This window comes from Lissotriton helveticus, chromosome 12, assembly GCF_964261635.1.
Source record: "Lissotriton helveticus chromosome 12, aLisHel1.1, whole genome shotgun sequence".
Taxonomy (NCBI): domain Eukaryota; kingdom Metazoa; phylum Chordata; class Amphibia; order Caudata; family Salamandridae; genus Lissotriton; species Lissotriton helveticus.
In genome coordinates this window covers 71515459-71535159 of record NC_136073.1, presented here as the reverse complement: position 1 = coordinate 71535159, position 19701 = coordinate 71515459, and the positions used below count along the sequence as shown (strand labels likewise).

General features: G+C 50.9%; 1 protein-coding gene across 2 annotated transcripts in view; it reads left to right on the top strand.

Annotated features, from left to right (window-relative positions):
- DNAH2 (dynein axonemal heavy chain 2) overlaps positions 1-19701 on the top strand; it is a 3497426-nt gene that overhangs the window by 3069057 nt on the left and 408668 nt on the right. For both annotated transcript variants that reach the window (XM_078670326.1, XM_078670327.1), the window contains one exon: positions 9963-10149. In XM_078670326.1, the coding sequence (XP_078526452.1) occupies positions 9963-10149 (187 nt within the window). The remainder of the gene's footprint in view (positions 1-9962; positions 10150-19701) is intronic.

Here is a 19701-nt window from a genome sequence, read left to right as displayed (position 1 = left end):
TATTTATTAAGATTGTGGTATATTTTTGTCGTTATTTGGTCTTGTGCTAAGCCTTATATAAAAATCCTTATTTTTATAATACTACTGTGTCGTGTCCATTTGTAGTGTATTCACTTTATTACTGTATGTGGTCATAAATGCTTAACGCACTGCCTCTGAGATAAGCCTGTCTGCTTTGCCAAGCTACCAAGGGGATGAGCAGGGGTTATCTAAGTGTGTGATCCCCTTGCCCTGACTAGAAAAGGTGTGTCCCTATTTGTCAGAAGTGTATACCTCTGCCAACTAGAGACAGCCGCTTCTAACAGTAATCATTAGCATCCTCATCTCTAACAGTGAGGAGCTTATCTCTACCTTTACCTTCAAAGGAGAGCCACAATATAGCTGCCCACTGACTCTGGGATACCTGCTGTACTTTGCAGGCTCTCTCCAAAGCAGTTATCCACTTGTGGATATCATCTCCTGTCCTATAGGAGGGCACTATTTTACTCAGGTTTCTAGTATCAAAACCTCTTTCTCTATCCCTAGGGATAATGCTGCCACCAGTGGGGACTACCCCACTCAACTGTTGCTCTCTGGCAAAGGCAAGTTTCTCTTTGGCAAGGGCAAGTTCTTCCCTTTCAATCCTCAGATTCACTTCCCTCATCTTTGCTTCATGCTCTCGTCTCTGAGGGGATGTCATCCCTCTCTGAGAAGATGCCTGAGAGACATGGGTGTGAATAGATCTGTTAGAGCCTCTGGAATGAGATCTAACTCGTCTATTCCCAAGGTTAGGCCTGCTTGAGGATGGTCTTGGGGCTCCCCCAGTACCATCTTCATGTAGGCTTAAGTTGGCCCTTGTGAGTCTGCTGACTACTACTAGACCTTTGTCTGCCTCATCCCCATAGGACTCTTCCTCTTCTTCCTCCTCCTCCTCATCTACATTCTCTGTTTCAGGGGGGTTGGAGTTAGGATTTCCTTCTAAGGGGGGCATGCTCCCATCTGGATTAGAGGGGCCTGGGTTAGAAGCCCTTCTAGCATCATATGTCTCTAACAGAAAAGGAGTGGTAGGGTTAGAACCCTGTTTCAGTTTCCTGGAGGTACACAATTGTCTCATCTCCTGGAAACTGAGAGCTGCATATCTGGAAAGGACCTTTGGAGGGTCACTAACCACTAGGGGAGTCTCTGAAGTCTCTCCATGGGTAGACATGCTTTCTAGTGAGGTGTAAGTGATGCACCTACCTACACTATGGGTTTTTCTACTGATCCCTTGCTAAGAGTTGTAGTCAGGGTGTGCTAGGCCCTTTCTACTACAACAGCTGGTATTTCTAAGCTTGTTATATGTACCTAGAGTACCCTATGTGATCTTTCAAATGATATTTCAAGATTATATTTGGTAAAAACAACAGCAAGCTCAAATCCCAACCGCTGCACACCAATGTGAGAAGTTGGCCTGATATGTGATGCTCACTAGTTCTAGTGATCACCTTGTATCAGTCCAAACAACCCTTATGGCGATTGGTTGTAAGTCAACCTTATAGACCAGCTATCCTAATGGTAGCATGGACAAAGCAGTCTTAGGCTAAACTCTTTTGGCATGTGAAGCCAGTTGTTTTACCACAATACAACCCCTTGAATATCAGATGAAAGGACACCACACAGGTTGTTATGAAAATAAACAGTCTATTTATTAATAACAACACCTCTGAACTCTTTATGAGGTCAGAGGGCTAAGCACATGACAATCTCTTAAGAAAAATACGACAAGTTGCACGAAATTACAATGGTGCCCTAGGGGCACGACAAACCATATACTAAGTAAGTGGAATGTGAAAGTCGATAAAAGGAATGGGGCTGTCCAGAGGCTGTAGGATCGTTGGGACCACGCTACACTAACTCTAGGTAAGTAATAGGAGGCCCACGGAACGCGTGTGCAGAGTGTGAACTCACACGCGAGATGCGTAACAACGTCTATGGACAGTACAGTTCAAGTTAAAGGTGAGTACGGACAATCCGGACTAGTTAGGACTAAAACGACTGTGGAACTGGACACTAGGACAGTTAAACTACCCTTGAGCACCGAAATGCTCTCGTTACCTCACCCACGGGCTGCGGGTGCATAGGTGTCAAAGTGTGTCGGGTTCTCGCGTTGAAGTCTATGGAGCCTGGAAGAAAAGATGCTGCAGGCGACCAGGAGGAAGATGTCCGGTGCGATCCAAGGGTGGACCGGTGAAGAAGAGGACCTGAAAGCAGAGGGGACAGTGTTCAAAGTCACTAGCCAGTGACCGGTGTAGAACCAGGAAGGAACCAGGTGCTGTCGTCGCGATCAGGTGAAGAGTGGACGCTTGACTCTGCAGCCACGTGGACCAGGAGGTGTCTTCGACGACCAGGATGGAGGCACGAGCTGTCCCACGCAGGCTCTCGCTGTCGGCGGTGTCGGATCCGGAATTGCAGTCAACAGGCCTTGGCAAAGGCAACCCAAGCGGTGAGTGAAAAAGACGTCTGGTGCGGACTAGGAGAGTCCGGGCTGCCCCTCTTTTGGAAGGGAGCAAGGGCCAGTCTGGAGCAACCAGACCAGCAGTGAAGATTCAAAGGTTCGTCGTCTAGGAGGTCACGAGCCAGCCGGCAAGTGACCAGACAACGCGTCGAGCAGCAAACAAGCAGAAGGGCCCCACGCAGATCTCGTGGGAGCTGGAGGGCTGATCTTCGGTGCAGGGGCTGCTCGGGGCTGGGGCTTCTCAATCCCCAAAGCACTTGGTCGAGTTTACCTCAGGAGTCGTGCTAGAAGCGAAGTGCAGGTTCTTTCAAGATGGCCGGTCCCAAGTGTCTCGTCGCACCCACAGGTCTCAGCTTTGCTGTAGATGTGAGTTGAGGTCGGAGAGGTCTGGGAATCCGGGTCTCGTCGGGCTCTGAAGTCTGGATCCTCGAGGGAAGACGACAAAGGGAAGCCGCTGGACGCTTGATGGTGCCTGCAGTTGCAGGGTGGACACTCCTTGTCCACAAGGGAGATTCTTCAGTTTTCTGTGGAGCAGAACGTGGAAGTCCAGAGTTTCTTCTTGTAGAATTGTTCAGGATAATCTGATCTGGAATGGGACCAGCTCCTACCTTTATTCTCCTAAAGGGGGCTGCACTACTGACTAGATCCCTCCCCTGGGTGGGACCAGGGAGGGAGGTGGCTACACCCCCTATCCTTTGTCCGGTTTCCCGCCAGAGCTGGGGCAGGGATGCCCCAGCAACTGGTTTGAACCGGTGTATGCACAGGACACCTTGCGTGCCCCAGGCATGTCTCATTCCTTTCAGGCCTGTCCTACCCAATACACAAAATCCTGTCTGGGGTGGTGCTAGCACCTCCCAAGGCAGGAAACCCTTTGTCCAAGCCTCCCTCGCTGGAAGGACTCCCAGCAGCAGGAGGTCAGACTTGTGTCTGTGGTGGCAGCATCCATTTTGTGATGCTGAGGCTCGAGTTAACTTTAACCGGGGTTCACAGTTACATACATGTCGTGTCCCTCTCGAACGGTAGAATGCTACCCCCATCGCCAGAATTGGTGAGGGGGTAGTATTCCAATTCGTATGACACCTTACTCGACATGTTTTGATAATGTTATACCAGAGTTAGCATTTAACCGCGAGGTTGATAATGCACTTAAGAGTATATGGTATAGCGTTATCATGGAACAGCTATTAGGACTTGGTTCCGCAAGCTGCAGACGGGCTCAGCTCATGCCAGAGCACCATCTCACATAATTCCAAGCTCTCTGCCTTCTGGATTGATAAGGCCTGCCATAGGAGTGACTGATAGGAATATATGTGTCCATTTTAGTGTTAGATATAGGTATACTATATCTATAGCAAAGAGTGATTACACCACCTTGCCCAAGCTGTCATGCAGCCAGTTGTGTCAGTTTTAGATGGCCAGCCAGGGGTGGCGTAATACATGCTTCAGCCCCTGGTAGGCCCTGGGTACACCTATGCCCTGGATACCTAAGGTACACTGTACAGGGACTGATAAGGTGGGCCAGTACCAATTGGTAAATGCACCTAAAGTACATTGTTGTCAATTTAGAGAGAGAAAAGCTAGGCTGTTGGTCTGATTAGCAGGCCCACAGCCAGGGAAAGTCGCAAACCAGTGAAGCAAAAAGCATAAATCTGGGATGACCATAGGATTGCAGACCCCACTCTCCTACACTTACTATTTATCAGAGGAAGATCAGGTCTGAAACTCCTCTTGAAACATATAGAATTCCATCCAAAAAGAAAAGGGATTCTTCCACATCACCTGTCCTTTTTGAGACTGTAAGTTACCATGACCAAGACACCTCTGCATACTCACCCACACGCAATGATGAAGATATGGAGTATGACTACAATGAAGAATTTAATTACCCTGTGGACACGGATCAGAATGCCCAGACTCCAGCCTGGACAGACCCTGTCGACCCGGGGGAGTCACAGACTATTCCTAACACTCCTTCTTATCCTGTCAAGACTTCGCCAACAGAGGATACAGCGGCGTTTAACGCATTAATAGAAAGGGTAGCACACAATCATGATGTGGAAATGCATGCTGACCCAATTGAAGAAGACTTCCTATTTGACACTTTTTCCACCTCAGAGAAATCAGTCAAAACGTTGCCAATGTTAAAGGGTGTCCTTAAACACGCAGGAGACATTTTCAAGGAAACCACAAGAGCAAGGGTTCTTAACCCCAGAATTGAAAGGAAATACAGGCCGGCACCTGTGGACCCTACATATATTAAGGGACAGCTGCCATTAGACTCTTTGGTGGTATCAAATGCTCGTAAGCGTGCCAACTCACAAACCACTGGTAATGCTCCTCCTCCAGACAAGGAGTCTAAGATATTAGAAGCTTCTGGAAAAAGGGTGGCTGCTCAAGCAGCTAATATATGGAGGATTTCTAATACACAAGCGCTATTAGCCAGATATGATAGGGCTCATTATGACACACTAGAGCAACTGCTACAACATTTGCCTGATGCCTACAAGGAGGGAGTCGAGACACTGATACAAGAGGGAAAACTCATATCTAACGCATTTATTAAATGTGCGCTAGACGCAGCAGACACCGCAGCCAGGGCCCTCAATACTAGTGTCATGCTCAGGAGACATGCTTGGTTACACATCTCTGGGTTCAAACCTGAGATTCAAACCACATTATTAAATCAACCTGTGAACCCTGATTATTTATTTGGTCCTGATGTGGACACAATATTAGAGAAGATTAAAAAGGACACTGAGACGGTCAAGTCTATGGGTGCCTTGCAGTCACAACAGTTCAGAGGAGGCTCCTTTCGTCGCTCCAGTAACAGAGGAGCAGCACGAGGCTAGGCATCCCAGCAGACTCCATACAATAAAGGGAGCACGCAAACCACCTATAATAAAAACAATAGAGGTGGATACCGTGGCAACAGCAACAAAGGCAGAGGACGAGGGAATAACAACACCAGATCCTCCGCCAATACTAAACAGTGACGCCTTGTCACTGCCCCCAGACCATGTAACACCGGTCGGGGGACGATTACAACAGTTCCTGCCAGTCTGGGAAAGCATTACCACAGACAGGTGGGTGAGACAACTTATCCAGTTCGGCTATTGTCTAGAGCTAACCTCCACTCCGCCCAACATACCCCCAAGACACCGTCCTATGTCCGCAGAGCACATACACTTATTGCAGCAAGAAGTCATCAGCATGCTGCAAAAAGGGGCCATAGAACTCGTACCTGTACAGGAACAGGGTACAGGGGTATACTCGCTGTACTTCTTAATCCCCAAAAAGGACAGGTCTCTCAGGCCAATTCTGGACCTCAGGCCCCTCAACCAATACATCTTGTCAGAACACTTTCACATGCTCACTCTACAGCAGGTTCTACCATTGCTCAGTCAGGGAGATTTCCTCGCAACACTAGACCTGAAAGACGCATATTTCCACATACTTATACATCCAGCACACAGGAAATATCTCAGGTTTACCATACAAAATCAGCACTACCAGTTCAAAGTACTGCCTTTCGGGGTGACAACAGCACCCAGGGTGTTTACCAAGTGCCTAGCGACAGTAGCTGCGCACCTACGGAGAAACCATATTCACATCTACCCCTACCTGGACGACTGGCTTATCCAAGCAAAGTCAGCCCAGCAATGGGCCAGCCACATGTCCCGCACTATTCACCTCCTACACAGCCTCGGGTTCTCATTAAACTACCCAAAGTCTCATCTTCAACCTGCCCACGTACAACAGTACCTGGGAGCAACAATAGACACTCTGGCAGCAAAGGCGCAGCCAAACTTGGAAAGAATCAACAGCATTCAATTACTGATCCAAAAATTCAGACCCCAACACTCGCTCACAGCAAAGGTGTTTATGCAGTTGATAGGCATGATGGCCTCCTGCATCTTCATAGTCTCTCACGCGAGACTACACATGCGTCCGCTTCAGGAGTGCTTAGCACGGCAGTGGAACCATCTCAAGGACAATTAACAGACCTAGTGTTGGTGACCGGTCGCGCATACAACTCTCTGCATTGGTGGAACCCACAAAACCTTTGCAGGGGACGACCGTTCCAAGAGCCTGTACCACAAATAGTGCTGACGACGGACGCATCTCTCCTGGGATGGGGAGCGCATGTCCTCCATTACACAGTGCAGGGACTATGGACGACACAGCAAAAGAGGATGCACATCAACCTGTTGGAACTGATGATGGCAATCTTTATGGCAATGAAGGCATTCAAAGTACATTTTTGCAACAAAGTAGTGTTTTTCCGCACGGACAACATGACTGCCATGTACTACATACAGAAGCAGGGAGGGACACACTCTCCACAGTTGTCACATCTAGCGCAAAGAATGTGGAAGTGGGCCATTCAGAGGAACATATTCCTCATGGCGGAACACCTCCCAGGCAGGGACAACCAGATGGCGGATCTGCTCAGCAGACACAGCCACCAGATGCACGAGTGGGAGATACATCCCTCAGTGCTACACCCATACTTCCAACGGTGGGGTCACCCAGACATAGACCTGTTCACCACAAGAGAAAACGCAAAATGCCAAAACTTCGCCGCCAGGTTTCCACACCCGCAGTCTCAGGGCAATGCGATATGGATGAATGGATGAACTGGTCAGGCATATTTGCGTACGCTTTTCCACCAGCCCCACTCATACCACTAGTGACACGTAAACTACGACAACACTCAATGACCCTCATCCTAGTTGCTCCAACGTGGGCGAGGCAGCCGTGGTAAACTACGTTCCTAGAACTTTCCGTGGTGCCTCATCAAAGGCTGCAATTAACACCCAGTCTTTTAACGCAGAGCCATGGAGACATTCAGCACCCAGATCCGCAACAGTTAAACCTTGCGATCTGGCTCCTGAAGTCATAGAGTTTGGTTACCTGAACTTGCCTCCTGACTGCATGAATATTATCAAGGAGGCAAGAAAACCTACAACCAGAGCATGCTATGCGGCAAAGTGGAAACGATTTGTCATCTATTGTAACAATAATGACGTAAATCCACTAGATGCATCAACTCAAAACATCATATGTTATCTGTTACATTTACACAGATGCAATCTAGCCTACAGTTCCATACGTATACATTTAGCTGCAGTGGCAGCTTATCTTCAAAACAGGCAGCACCTTTCACTCTTCAGAGTACCTGCTATTGAAGCTTTCATGGAGGGACTCAAACGAGTGATTCCTCCAAGACACCCACCTTCACCTGTCTGGAACCTGAACGTGGTTCTAACCAGACTGATGGGGCTACCTTTTGAACCTCTACACTCGTGTGAAATACAATTCCTAACGTGGAAAGTGGCTTTTTTAGTGGCTATTACATCACTTAGAAGAGTTAGTGAGCTGCAAGCCCTAACTATTCAGGAGCCATTCATCCAAATTCACGCAAATAGGGTAGTGCTACGTACAAACCCTAAATTTATGCCAAAGGTGGTATCCCAGTTCCACATCAATCAAACAATAGAACTGCCAGTGTTCTGCCCAAATCCAGATTCAGTGGTAGAAAGAGCTCTACATACACTAGACGTCAAAAGAGCTCTCCGGTACTATATAGACAGAACAAAACATTTCAGGAAAACTAAGCAACTGTTTGTTGCCTTTTCACCACAGCATAAAGGCAGCCCCATTTCCAAATCAGGTGTAGCCAGATGGATTGTTAAGTGCATACAAATTTGTTATCAGAAAGCTAAACGCACATTAACAGTTCCCCCAAGAGCGCATTCAACACGCAAGTTTGGGGCATCCATGGCTTTCCTATGAAACATTCCTCTAGAAGAAATATGTAGAGCAGCCACATGGTCTACCATACACAAATTTACCAAACACTACTGTGTAGATGTACACTCCAAGCAGCAAGCAGCTGTAGGACAGGCTGTTCTCAAAACTCTTTTTCAGACTGCTGCAGCTGGCACGGGCAACCACCGCTAAAGGGGAGACTGCTATCCATTCTATGCACAGATATGAATTCAGCAGCCCACATGCCTCGAACGGAATATGCTACTTACCAGTATGCATCTGTTCTTGGCATGTAGGGCTGCTGACATTCATATCGCCCGCCCTCCTCCCCGGTGCCTGTCGCAGCTGTGGCACTCAGAATTAATCTCTAGCATGGACATCAGTTACTGTATCATACTCCATCTTTGCCACAATGGCGAAAAACAATCTGAGGATGGAGAGGATGCCCATGCGCACTGTAGTCCAGGGGAGGCGCCAACTATCTCGTGATACTTCGAAGACTCTTCCAGGACAACAATGTGCAATCATCCAGACCCAACACTAGGTGATCTATGCACAGATATGAATGTCAGCAGCCCTACATGCCAAGAATAGATGCAGACTGGTAAGTAGCATATTCTTTATCCAGGATTGGTATCTTTCATAGATTCACATGCACCCACCCTCCTCCCGGGCGAGTCAGTTCTCTATGATTTGTGATACTTACTTCCCACTTGTGCTAAGAAAATCTGAGGAGAACAGCCTCTGCTGAGAGTGTTCTAAAGGGTGCTGGTTGCTGATTGGTAGGAGCTGACTTTTGGTTCTTTTCACTATAAGGATGTAGATAGGCTACTAAGATTTAGGCCTTATGCTTTTTTCTTTTAGCCTACTACTATTATTTACTTATGGGACTACTTTTGTAATTTACCGTGGGACTCCCGCCTCGGCGACGGGGAATGATTCAGGCATGTGAAGCTATGAAAGATACCAATACTGGATAGCTGTATTTACAGGTAAGTAACTTCTTTTCTTCTCCGCTCCGACTGCAGGGTCTCTGCACGAACGTGTACATTTACAGTTGTGAATCAGGCCCTGTATCTATAATCGTCACCAAAGAACAAGCACTTCTAGGTTTATTCACTTCTGTTAGTCTGATGTTATAGACTGCAAAATGGCTATTCTTTGTTATTCTTAACATCCAGTGACCTTGCCTTGACATTTGTGTAACTCTGAAAGATTCTGGCTAGCTGGTGTCAAGCTAGAGATCTAGCTCAGATGCCACAGCTTCAAATATTTCAAACTATTGTGGAAGGTAGGGGTTATCTTGACGATTGAGAATACTCTAAGCTTGTAATGTGAGGAGTGCATTCTTGGAGGAAGACTGCTATCACAAGCATGTGAAGAGGGATGTTCTCATTCTGTACAGGACTGGTGACCCCGAAGACAGACTGGAAGCAAAGCGCCATCACCATCCAAAAGGATATCCTCATATTGTCAAAACATCTATTGTATATTTTCCTGCTGCTGCGTAACAGTTCAGGTTACACCAAGTGAATGAGTTAGTATATATGTTTATTTACCCTGCTTCGTGGATTGAACTGCCCCTTAGTGCCTGTTAATCTTGATGAAAGTGGTGTTAGATAACAGCACTGTTTGAAAAGACCCAGTTATACCTGTGCTATTCGATTTAGAAACAATACAAATATAAACTATATTGACATCTGCTGTTTCCTTGCAGGTACTGGACAGGCAAGGGCAGATGGATAACCCCTGCTCAAGGTGGTTGGCTGATTCTAACTGGGACAACATCACTGAGCTGGACAAGTTGGCGAACTTCCATGGTATCATGAACTCTTTTGAGCAATACTCTCGAGACTGGAACCTATGGTACACTAGCCCTGTACCAGAGACTGCCATGCTGCCAGGTACAATTCTCTTGCCTTTCTGTCTCTTTGACCATTGCTTAGCATGCTGCCTGAAATTTGATGGCTGAGCTAGATGAAGAAAATGAATAATAAATAACAGTGGTAGAGGAAATTTGTGGATGATCTTTGCCAAAGTACTTCCTTGAATCATCCTCATTTTAACTTGAGAGTATTTTGGTACAATATGTCCACAAGTGTTATATGCTCATATGCGAGGATATGACTAATTAGAGCACGATGTATGGACCTGTACATGTATATTCAGAGTGTTCTCCATCTCTGTCTCTCACTCTTGCACACTGCCACTCGCTCTCCCTACTGAGAAAGATAGAGAATGTGTTTGTGAGCACAAATGCACACACTGGTTTGTGGGATCAGAACCACATTCAGTACTATAAATACATTAGTAAGCTCCCACCCTGTATGCTTAGCACCACACTCGTCTTTGTTAAATGTAAATCTCTAAGAGAAAGGAGTTTGCATTGGCTATCTCAGTGGTTGCTATGACATGGGGACACTGACAGTTGGATAGCCAGACAGACAATACAGTAATCACTCACACAGGGTGTGCTACTCACTCCACATTCAGTCTGCTTCCTGAGCCCAAGGGTATTAGCACCTCTCTCAGTTTATCTGAGGACAGGGGCTTCTCATGTTCCATAGTGATACTAACTGACATGCAGTGGCTTAAACCGGTGGAGTCTATGAGATATTGGGGTAGAATAAACTTCATCTGTAAACTTTGTTGGTACAGGAGTGTCTCCTGCATGGGTCATTTGCAAGCATTCCCCCATGCTCCAAGTTACCCAACTTCAAGTTCCTACAGTAATACCAATTTTCTTTTTGGTACCCATCACACATGACAATCATGCAAGGACACTGAGGCATCACATGAGTATAGGTATTGGGACCAAGAGTGGAGCTGTGTGGTATGCAGGATACACCATGCATGCCGTCCTTTCTACATGGAACTACTGTCCATGTACCGGCTTCTACATGCTTGCTAATTGTGGAAACATATTATTTTGGAATTGATAGTGCCAGACACATCCCTCTTCCCTGCTTCTGGTAATGCATATGCAGCCTACTGACCTCACTGTGTAAGATCAGAAGCGCTATGACAGGGTTCTCCTACTGACATACTGTGGGCTTGGAGATATTGAGAGTATAAGGTGATTGATAACATGGACCTCTGTGGCAAATGAGTGCATGGTATGAGACTAATGGGATCCATTGCACAAGATGGAGGCTGGCCCACAGCCTCTCAGATGAACAAAGTGTATTGCTGGCATTCCGGAGGCTTTTGAGCTGCACTTGAAGTTTGTGTGGGAAGGCAGAGACAGGTCTACTATGTGAAATAGAGCAGTGACCTTTTAGCAGTGGTCTGCCTGATTATTCCTTCGTGAACACTCCCATTAGATAAGTTGGAGGGAGTGGAGAGGTAGAGTCAATGGTTACCTTTATAGTGCAGAGGAACCAATCTGTCAAAGCTTGGCTTTTGTCTTTCCTAGCGGTGCTTCTTCCAAAAGGAGGATGGCTGCCAGTTGCAAAGTTTTCTATGTCTACTCTGGAGTAGAGGGATGCAACGTCTAAGCAAACCATCTCAAACTAATTCCAGATCACCGATAGTGGAATCAACATTCCCTGTCTGGGAACTGATTAAGAGAAAGGGGCTAAACCCTCCCTAAGGTGTTTAAAAAATACTCATAAACTGAAGAGGTGGCACTCTTCAGAGTGTCAGGAAAGTCTTCTGATCCAGGGCTAATGTCTCTGATAGCCACTCTACCAGTAGTGAGGTGCTATCACCTGAAAGTCTGCATCTGCCACTGATGGAGAGCAGTAGGTCTACTTCAGTACACAGCCCGTCTGGCCTGGTGAGAGAAGGGAACAAAGGGACAGCTTCAGAAGAAAGACTGCATAGAGGAGAAGCCCAGCTATGGTACCCCGGAGGAGGGAACTGCCCCGGAGCTCAAATTGGCAAAGGGGATATCCCAGGAGCTGACCCCAGTGCCGAAGTGGGTGTTCCTTAATCCCTGTATCCTCATATGGCATGCTGCACCGAAAAGATGCAAGAAACTCTGGAAGTTGCCTGTGGTCACGTGATCAGCAAAGGGAATGCTCTCCCTACAACACTGTAATTGCATCTGATGTGCTGATCCCTAGGAAAACAAGAGAATGTTGCCTTTGCTCACCCCTTAAATAGTTTCAAACTCAGCAACTAACACAAGTGTTGGAGTGGGTTCTCCTGTGACCTGCCGCATAATGGCTTGCTGCACTGACAAAGATGCCCTTTCCTATGGTCTCCTTGTTCTGTGGCTGAGGATTAACTACTGGTATTGACATTGCCTGTGACCTCTGACTGCCCAGAGCCGACTACCTCACCAAAGCCTTGTGGATGGACTCTTTAGGCAGGCTGTTTTACGTGCAGCCCAACTGCAGCCTCTTGACATTCCCTGTTGCCATCTGCTAAGTCCCATGCAGTAAGACTTATCTGGTTTGGTCTTAAGCTGACATGGGAGCCTAGAACTAAGGCTGGGACCTAGTTTCTAAATGAACTAAGATTGACTGCCCCTAGAGACTGACCCAAAGTTTAAAGACAGTATTTGTTTGTGCTTTTTCTGGAAGCCTGCACTTGTGCATTTGCCTGCCTTACTCATTACCTTAATTTGTTTTAGCTATAGAACCTCATTAGAATCATTGTCTCTGTTAACCAATGTTTATATCCTTTTTTTGTAGTATTGCATAATGGGAACAAAGTACTTCTCTTTTTCATAAAGATAGGGACTGGATTGGACAGCTGTCACTTTGCTCTCTAGGGTGTTTTGTGAGTCATGAGTCTTTGCCTCCTTCACCTGAGAAGCTTTGGACCGCTTGCCTAGCTACCATGGACAACCATTGCTGAGAGGGCATACTTGGCGCTTATTTTTCAGTGCCATAGTAGTTCAATTCGTCAAAAGCAGTGGTAAATTCCCCCAACCACCTTAGGACCAGTAATCTCTGCTTATCCGGGACCCCTCAATGGGATCTGACACAGTCCACATGTTCCATCAATATCTAGCATTTCAGAAAACCCTTGAGAGAGAATCCAAGACCTATCCTTGCTAGTTACCTGAACTGAATGTGACTCTGGTCCAACTAGAATACAGGAGTAGCAACTAGCCTAACCCATCCTCATCCACTAGGGGGCTCTTCAGCTGTGACCTATTATTTTTGTACACTCACTGACTTACTTGGAGTCTGAGACCTCTAGGGGTTGCCAGTGTAGCCTTTGGGGGTGGTTCCTCAGAAAGTCTTCCTAGCATTCAACTGGAAAATGGGCCCAAAGGGTGAGTAGAAGATTCCAGAGGGAAGTACCACCTACTGGCCATTGGAATCCCAACCACTGCCATGAGAGATACCCAACCACTGCCATGAGAGAAACCTGTGCCAGTCACACTGTTATGCATGACAGGTTGGTGCTTCCAGGTAAGACAAAAAAAGAGTAAATGGCTATCCCAGGGGAGGTCACTGTTAAGCATGTGGCAGTAGTGCCTCTAGATATAGCTGGGTCCCTTAGTTGGAGAAGGGTGGTAGTCAGTAAATACATCCCTCTTGACTGTCTCCTTGGAAATGACCAACCAGAGGTTGGTCTGTGCCAAAGTGATGTACTGGTCCAGTGCCAGGCCTCACCCAAGGATTCTGGGGGAGCTGAACCTGCAGCTAGTATCTGAAAGAAACAGGTTAGTATTAGATTCCTTACCTTAGAATATCCCCAGGCGTCAGTCTGGATCCGGAAACTTTTGCGTAGCAGTACCCCTGCGCGTCGGTAGGCGTCGTCTGCAGGCGTCCCCTGCGGCTCCGCGTCGTCGGCGTCGTGCGCCGTGATGACGTCGCTGGAGTATATAGACGCCGCCTCCGCGCGCTGACGTCAGTTCTTCTTTTTTCCGCGCCAGTTAGCGCAGATCCGAAGAGCAGTACTCCGGTCTTTTGACCAAGTTTTTTGTTAACTTTACGGTGCCGGTAGGATGCCCGGTTTCAAGAGTTGTGACGAGTGCGACCGCATGATGTCGGTCACCGACCACCATCGACTCTGCCTCCGGTGTCTGGGCGCGGACCACGACGTGGAGTCCTGCGTCGACTGTCGGGCCTTGACTGGAAAAGCTAGGCGGGAGCGGTCCCGCAAGCTTCTCGAACTCCGGTTGTCGGCCCCGCGTCGAGAGCGGTCCCGGTCCGGTCGGAGGTCGAGGGAGCGGTCGAGGGAGCGGTCGCGGAGCCGCCATGGGCGCTCCGGGAGTCGCCACCATTCCTCCGGCTCGTCAGGTAAGCACAAGAAGTCGGGGCGTCGCCATCGCACCCCCGACTCCCCCCGACGCCCGCGTGCTGCGGCCGGGGGCTCGGGTGACCCCACCCCCGCGGTCCCGCATGGGTCGCCGACGCCGTCTGCCCCACACCTGTCGGTCCCTGGGGAAGGCGCGTCGCGTGAGGAGATCGAGGCCTTCCTCATTGCTATGAGGGCGAGGTCTTCTCCGGCGGGGCCTTCGGCGCCTGCGGGCCCGTCGGTCCCGTCTGGGGGCCCGAGCGGTTCGGGTGCTCCTGCCCCGGCGCCGCCGGTGGCTCCGGCCCCGGCGCCGCTGGTTCCCTCTGGTTCGTCGCCGGCTGGTCTCCCGGCCTCTCCGGCGTCGGTTCCTGTGGGCCAGCCCAGGGTACCGCCCCCGCGTGGTGCAGCGACTCCGCCGTCGGCTCCGGCCGGCGTCGGGTCCCCGGCACCGACGCCGCGCGGCGCCACCCCCCTTTCCTCCCCGACTCCGGACTCGGAGCCGGACCGGCGTCGGCCGACGCCGGACCCGACGCCGATGGGGCCTGTTGACCCCGATGTCTATATCGTCGACCCAGAATATGGGTATGACGAGGAGGAGTATGGTGAGGGTTGGGAGGGGTCTGAGGACCCTCTATCCCGTGCCTGCCAGTACGATGTGGACTGGGTAGGTGATCTGGGTGATGCCAGTGGCCTGGACGAGTCGCCCAACCCTGGGTTTGTCTCTCCGTCCCCTGTGGCGTCCGAGGCGGGTGCTGCCTATTCGGTGGTCCTGATGAGGGCTGCCAAGGCCTTACACCTTGAGCTCCCCGTCGCGACGGTCAAACCGAATATCCTGACGGAAGTTTTTAAACCGCAGTCATGCCCCCAGGAGCCTCTGCTGCCGTTTAATGAGGCCCTGACGGATGTCCTTCTGGGCACCTGGTCCAGGCCCGCCTCTGGTGCGCCGGTTGACCGGAACGTTGCCAGGCGTCACCGTCCCTGCGCGGACGACCCTGCCTTCCTGTCCACCCATCCCTCCCCGGAGAGTCTGGTGATCCAGGCCTCCACTTCGCAGTCCGCATTTCCGTCGGCTCCGCCCGACCGGGAATCAAAGAGGTACGACCAATTCGGAAAGAAAGTGTTTTCCTCTTTGAGTGCTGGACTGCGGTCTTGTAACACCGCGTGCCTCTTGGGCCGCTACACCCACTCCCTGTGGGATACGGTCGAGGAGTGTTTGCCGCAATGCCCCCAGGAAGTGCGGGACAAGCTCACCCGGGCCTTTGTTGAAGGCCGGGATGCGGCGCGGTACTCGATCCGTTGTGGTCTGGACACCACGGACTCCCTGGGACGGGCCATGTCCACTACGGTGGCGATTCGTCGCCATGCCTGGCTGAGATCTGCCAACTTCTCACCAGACGTCCAAAATACGCTTATGGACATGCCATTTGATGGCAGTCGCCTATTTGGTGACAAAGCGGACCACGCGCTGGAGCGCTTCAAGGACTCCAGGGTCACGGCCAAGTCCTTGGGTCTCTCGACCCAGACCCAGCGCCAGCAGACGGGTTCGTTTCGGCCCTTTCGTGGCCAAGGGAGAGGAGGTCCCACACGTGCTGCCAGCCACGCGGCGCAGAGCGCTCCCCAGCGCGGTGGCGCCCGTGGTTTCCGCCGTGGTGGCGGTAGAGGCCAGCGTCGTGGTCAGTCCACGCCTCCCTCCGCTGCGGCATCCAAGCCTTCCTAGTCCGAGCTTTCGGGCTCACGTGACGCCAGTGGGTGGCAGGGTTCGCCATCACCACTCCCGCTGGCGCGCGATAACATCGGACAGGTGGGTGCTGCAGCTTGTCCGAAGGGGCTATGCCCTCCCCTTCGAGTCCACTCCTCCAGCCATGCCACCGCAGAACCACCGTGTGTCGGGGGACCACTTGACACTTCTGCAGGAGGAAGTTACGGCCCTCTTGGCCAAGGGGGCCATCGAGCGCGTTCCTGGGCCAGAAGTAGGGTGTGGTTGCTACTCCCACTACTTTCTGGTACCCAAGAAGGACAAGGGAGGCCTGCGTCCTATCTTGGATCTACGGAACGTCAACGGCTTCCTCCGGAAGGAGAAGTTCAAGATGTTGACTTTGGCTCAGGTCTTGGCTGCTCTAGACCCACAAGACTGGATGGTAGCGTTGGACTTGCAGGATGCGTACTTTCACATCCCCGTCCTGCCGGCCCACCGGCGTTACCTGCGGTTCACGGTAGGCCACGAGCATTTTCAGTTTATCGTGCTCCCATTCGGCCTTACCAGCGCCCCACGGGTGTTCACGAAAGTGATGGCGGTGGTCGCAGCTCATCTGCGCCGGTTAGGGGTTTCAGTCTTCCCCTACCTCGACGACTGGCTGTTGAAGGCGGGCTCGCCCCAGACAGTCGTCCACCACCTTCAGATGACGGCAGACCTCCTGCACGAGTTGGGGTTTTCCATCAATGTGCCGAAATCACACCTGTGTCCCTCTCAAAAGCTCCTTTTCATCGGAGCGGTTCTCGACTCGGCGCAGTTTCGGGTTTATCCCCCGGAACGGCGGGTCCGGGATATTCAGGCTCTGATTCCCATCTTTCAGCCGTTATCCCGGGTTTCGGTCAGGTTGACGCTGCGGCTTCTGGGGCTGATGGCCTCCTGCATCCTTCTGGTGCATCACGCCAGATGGCGGATGCGGGCTCTGCAGTGGGACCTGAAGTTTCAGTGGGCCCAGCATCAGGGCAACCTATCCGACCATGTCCTGATCTCGGAGGGCACTGCGAGACAGTTGCAGTGGTGGCTTACAGACCGCGATTGGGTCAGGGGCAGATCCCTCTCCCTTCCCCAGCCGGAGCACGTGGTTGTGACGGACGCGTCCCTCCAAGGCTGGGGTGGCCACTTGGGAGAGGCGGAGATCAGAGGCCTCTGGTCTCCGGCGGAGTCCCGGCTCCATATCAACATGTTGGAGCTGCGGGCGATTCGCCTGGCACTGAAGGCATTCCTCCCCTTTGTCAACGGGAGTGTAGTGCAGGTGTTCACGGACAACACCACCGCCATGTGGTACTGCAACAAACAGGGCGGTGTGGGGTCGTGGACCCTTTGCCAAGAGGCTCTGCGCCTCTGGCAATGGCTGGAACGTCAGGGCGTGACTCTGACGGTTCAACACCTGGCAGGTTCTCTGAACGCCAGGGCGGACGAACTCAGCCGTCGGTGCTCGGTGGATCACGAATGGCGTCTGAACTCGGATGTGGCGAGAGGCCTCTTTCAGCAATGGGGAGAGCCTTGGTTAGATCTATTCGCCACAGAAGAGAACGCGCAATGTCGTCAGTTCTGCGCGTTGGAGTTTCCAAGACGGCACTCGCTCGGCGACGCCTTTCGGCGCGAGTGGAGTTGCGGTCTGTTGTACGCCTTTCCGCCTATACCACTTCTGCCCAGAGTGCTGAAGAAGATCAGGCGCGACCGGGCCCAAGTTATCCTTGTGGCTCCGGACTGGGCTCGACGGTACTGGTATCCCGAGCTACTCAGCATGACAGTCGGTCCCTCGATCCGCCTGCCCCTTCAGGAGGACCTTCTGTCGCAGCAGCAGGGGACGGTCCTCCACCCGAACCTGTCCAGTCTCCACCTCCATGCGTGGAGATTGAGCGGCGACAGTTGAGGCCATTTGACTTGCCTCCTGAAGTCTGTGATGTCATTCTGGCAGCCAGGCGTCCCTCCACAAAGTCGGTATACGCCTGCCGGTGGAACAGATTTGTGGCATGGTGCACAGCGAAGGCTGTGGATCCCCTTTCTGCCCCTCTATCTGAGGTTCTCCTCTTCCTCCTTTCCCTTGCCCAGCAGGGCTCTGCTCTGGGCACTATCAAGGGCTATCTTTCTGCCCTTTCCGCCTTCTTGAGGCTACCTGATCAGCCATCTTTGTTCAAGTCCCCTATTGTGTTAAGATTCTTAAAGGGCATCACGCACATGTATCCTCCAGCTCCGTTCGTGATGCCTCAGTGGGACTTGAACCTGGTTTTGACTTTCCTGATGTGCGCTCCCTTTGAGCCCCTTCATTCCTGTCCTCTCCGTCTTCTCACCTTAAAGACGGCCTTCCTGGTAGCCATCACCTCTGCCAGGAGAGTGAGTGAGCTCCAGGCTCTTTCTGTTCAACCTCCTTTCTTGTCTGTTCATCCTGATAAGGTGGTTCTTCGGACCAGACCTTCTTTCCTGCCCAAGGTAGTCTCTGCTTTTCACATTGGGCAGTCCATCACCTTGCCCTCCTTCTTCCCGCCTCCGCATCCTTCAAAGGATGAAGAGCGGCTCCATCGTCTGGACCCAAAACGTGCGCTTTCATTCTATATGGATCGCACACGCCAGTTCCGGGTGGATGACCAACTGTTTGTTGGCTACGTGGGTGAGAAGAAGGGAAGGGCGGTACAGAAACGGACCATCTCTCGGTGGGTCGTCCTGTGCATCAAAGCATGCTACTCTTTGGCTCGGAAGGAGCCTCCTGTTGGGCTGAGGGCCCATTCCACTCGGGCCACGGCGGCTACTACTGCCCTGGGCCGGGGAGTCCCTTTGCAGGACATTTGCCAGGCGGCCACGTGGGCCTCGCTGCACACCTTTGCGAGGCACTACTGCCTGGACAGTCAAGTCCGGAGGGATGGCTTCTTTGGCCGTTCGGTCCTCCAGGACTTTCTGGTGTAGGTTGTATTGGTTCGCAGACCCACCTCCGGGGTTGGTATTGCTGGGGTATCTATTCTAAGGTAAGGAATCTAATACTAACCTGTTTCTTTCAGATGAACAAGTTACTTACCTTCGGTAACGATATATCTGTAAGAAACAGTAGTTAGTATTAGATTCCTTACCGCCCCGCCCATCCTCCCCGTTCTGCGAACTGATACCTAGGGTTAGGGACATCCCTTTCAGGGCCCTAGTTTCAAATGGCACCAGTGTTGGTTCTCACATGGCTCTGCGTGTTCTGGCGCGGAAAAGCTGTGTGCAAAGAACTGACGTCAGCGCGCGGAGGCGGCGTCTATATACTCCAGCGACGTCATCACGGCGCACGACGCCGACGACGCGGAGCCGCAGGGGACGCCTGCAGACGACGCCTACCGACGCGCAGGGGTACTGCTACGCAAAAGTTTCCGGATCCAGACTGACGCCTGGGGATATTCTAAGGTAAGGAATCTAATACTAACTACTGTTTCTTACAGATATATCGTTACCGAAGGTAAGTAACTTGTTCGCTAGTGCTAGTCCAAATGAAAAAGCCAAAGACGAAGAAGTGTAGGAAAGGTGGGCAACT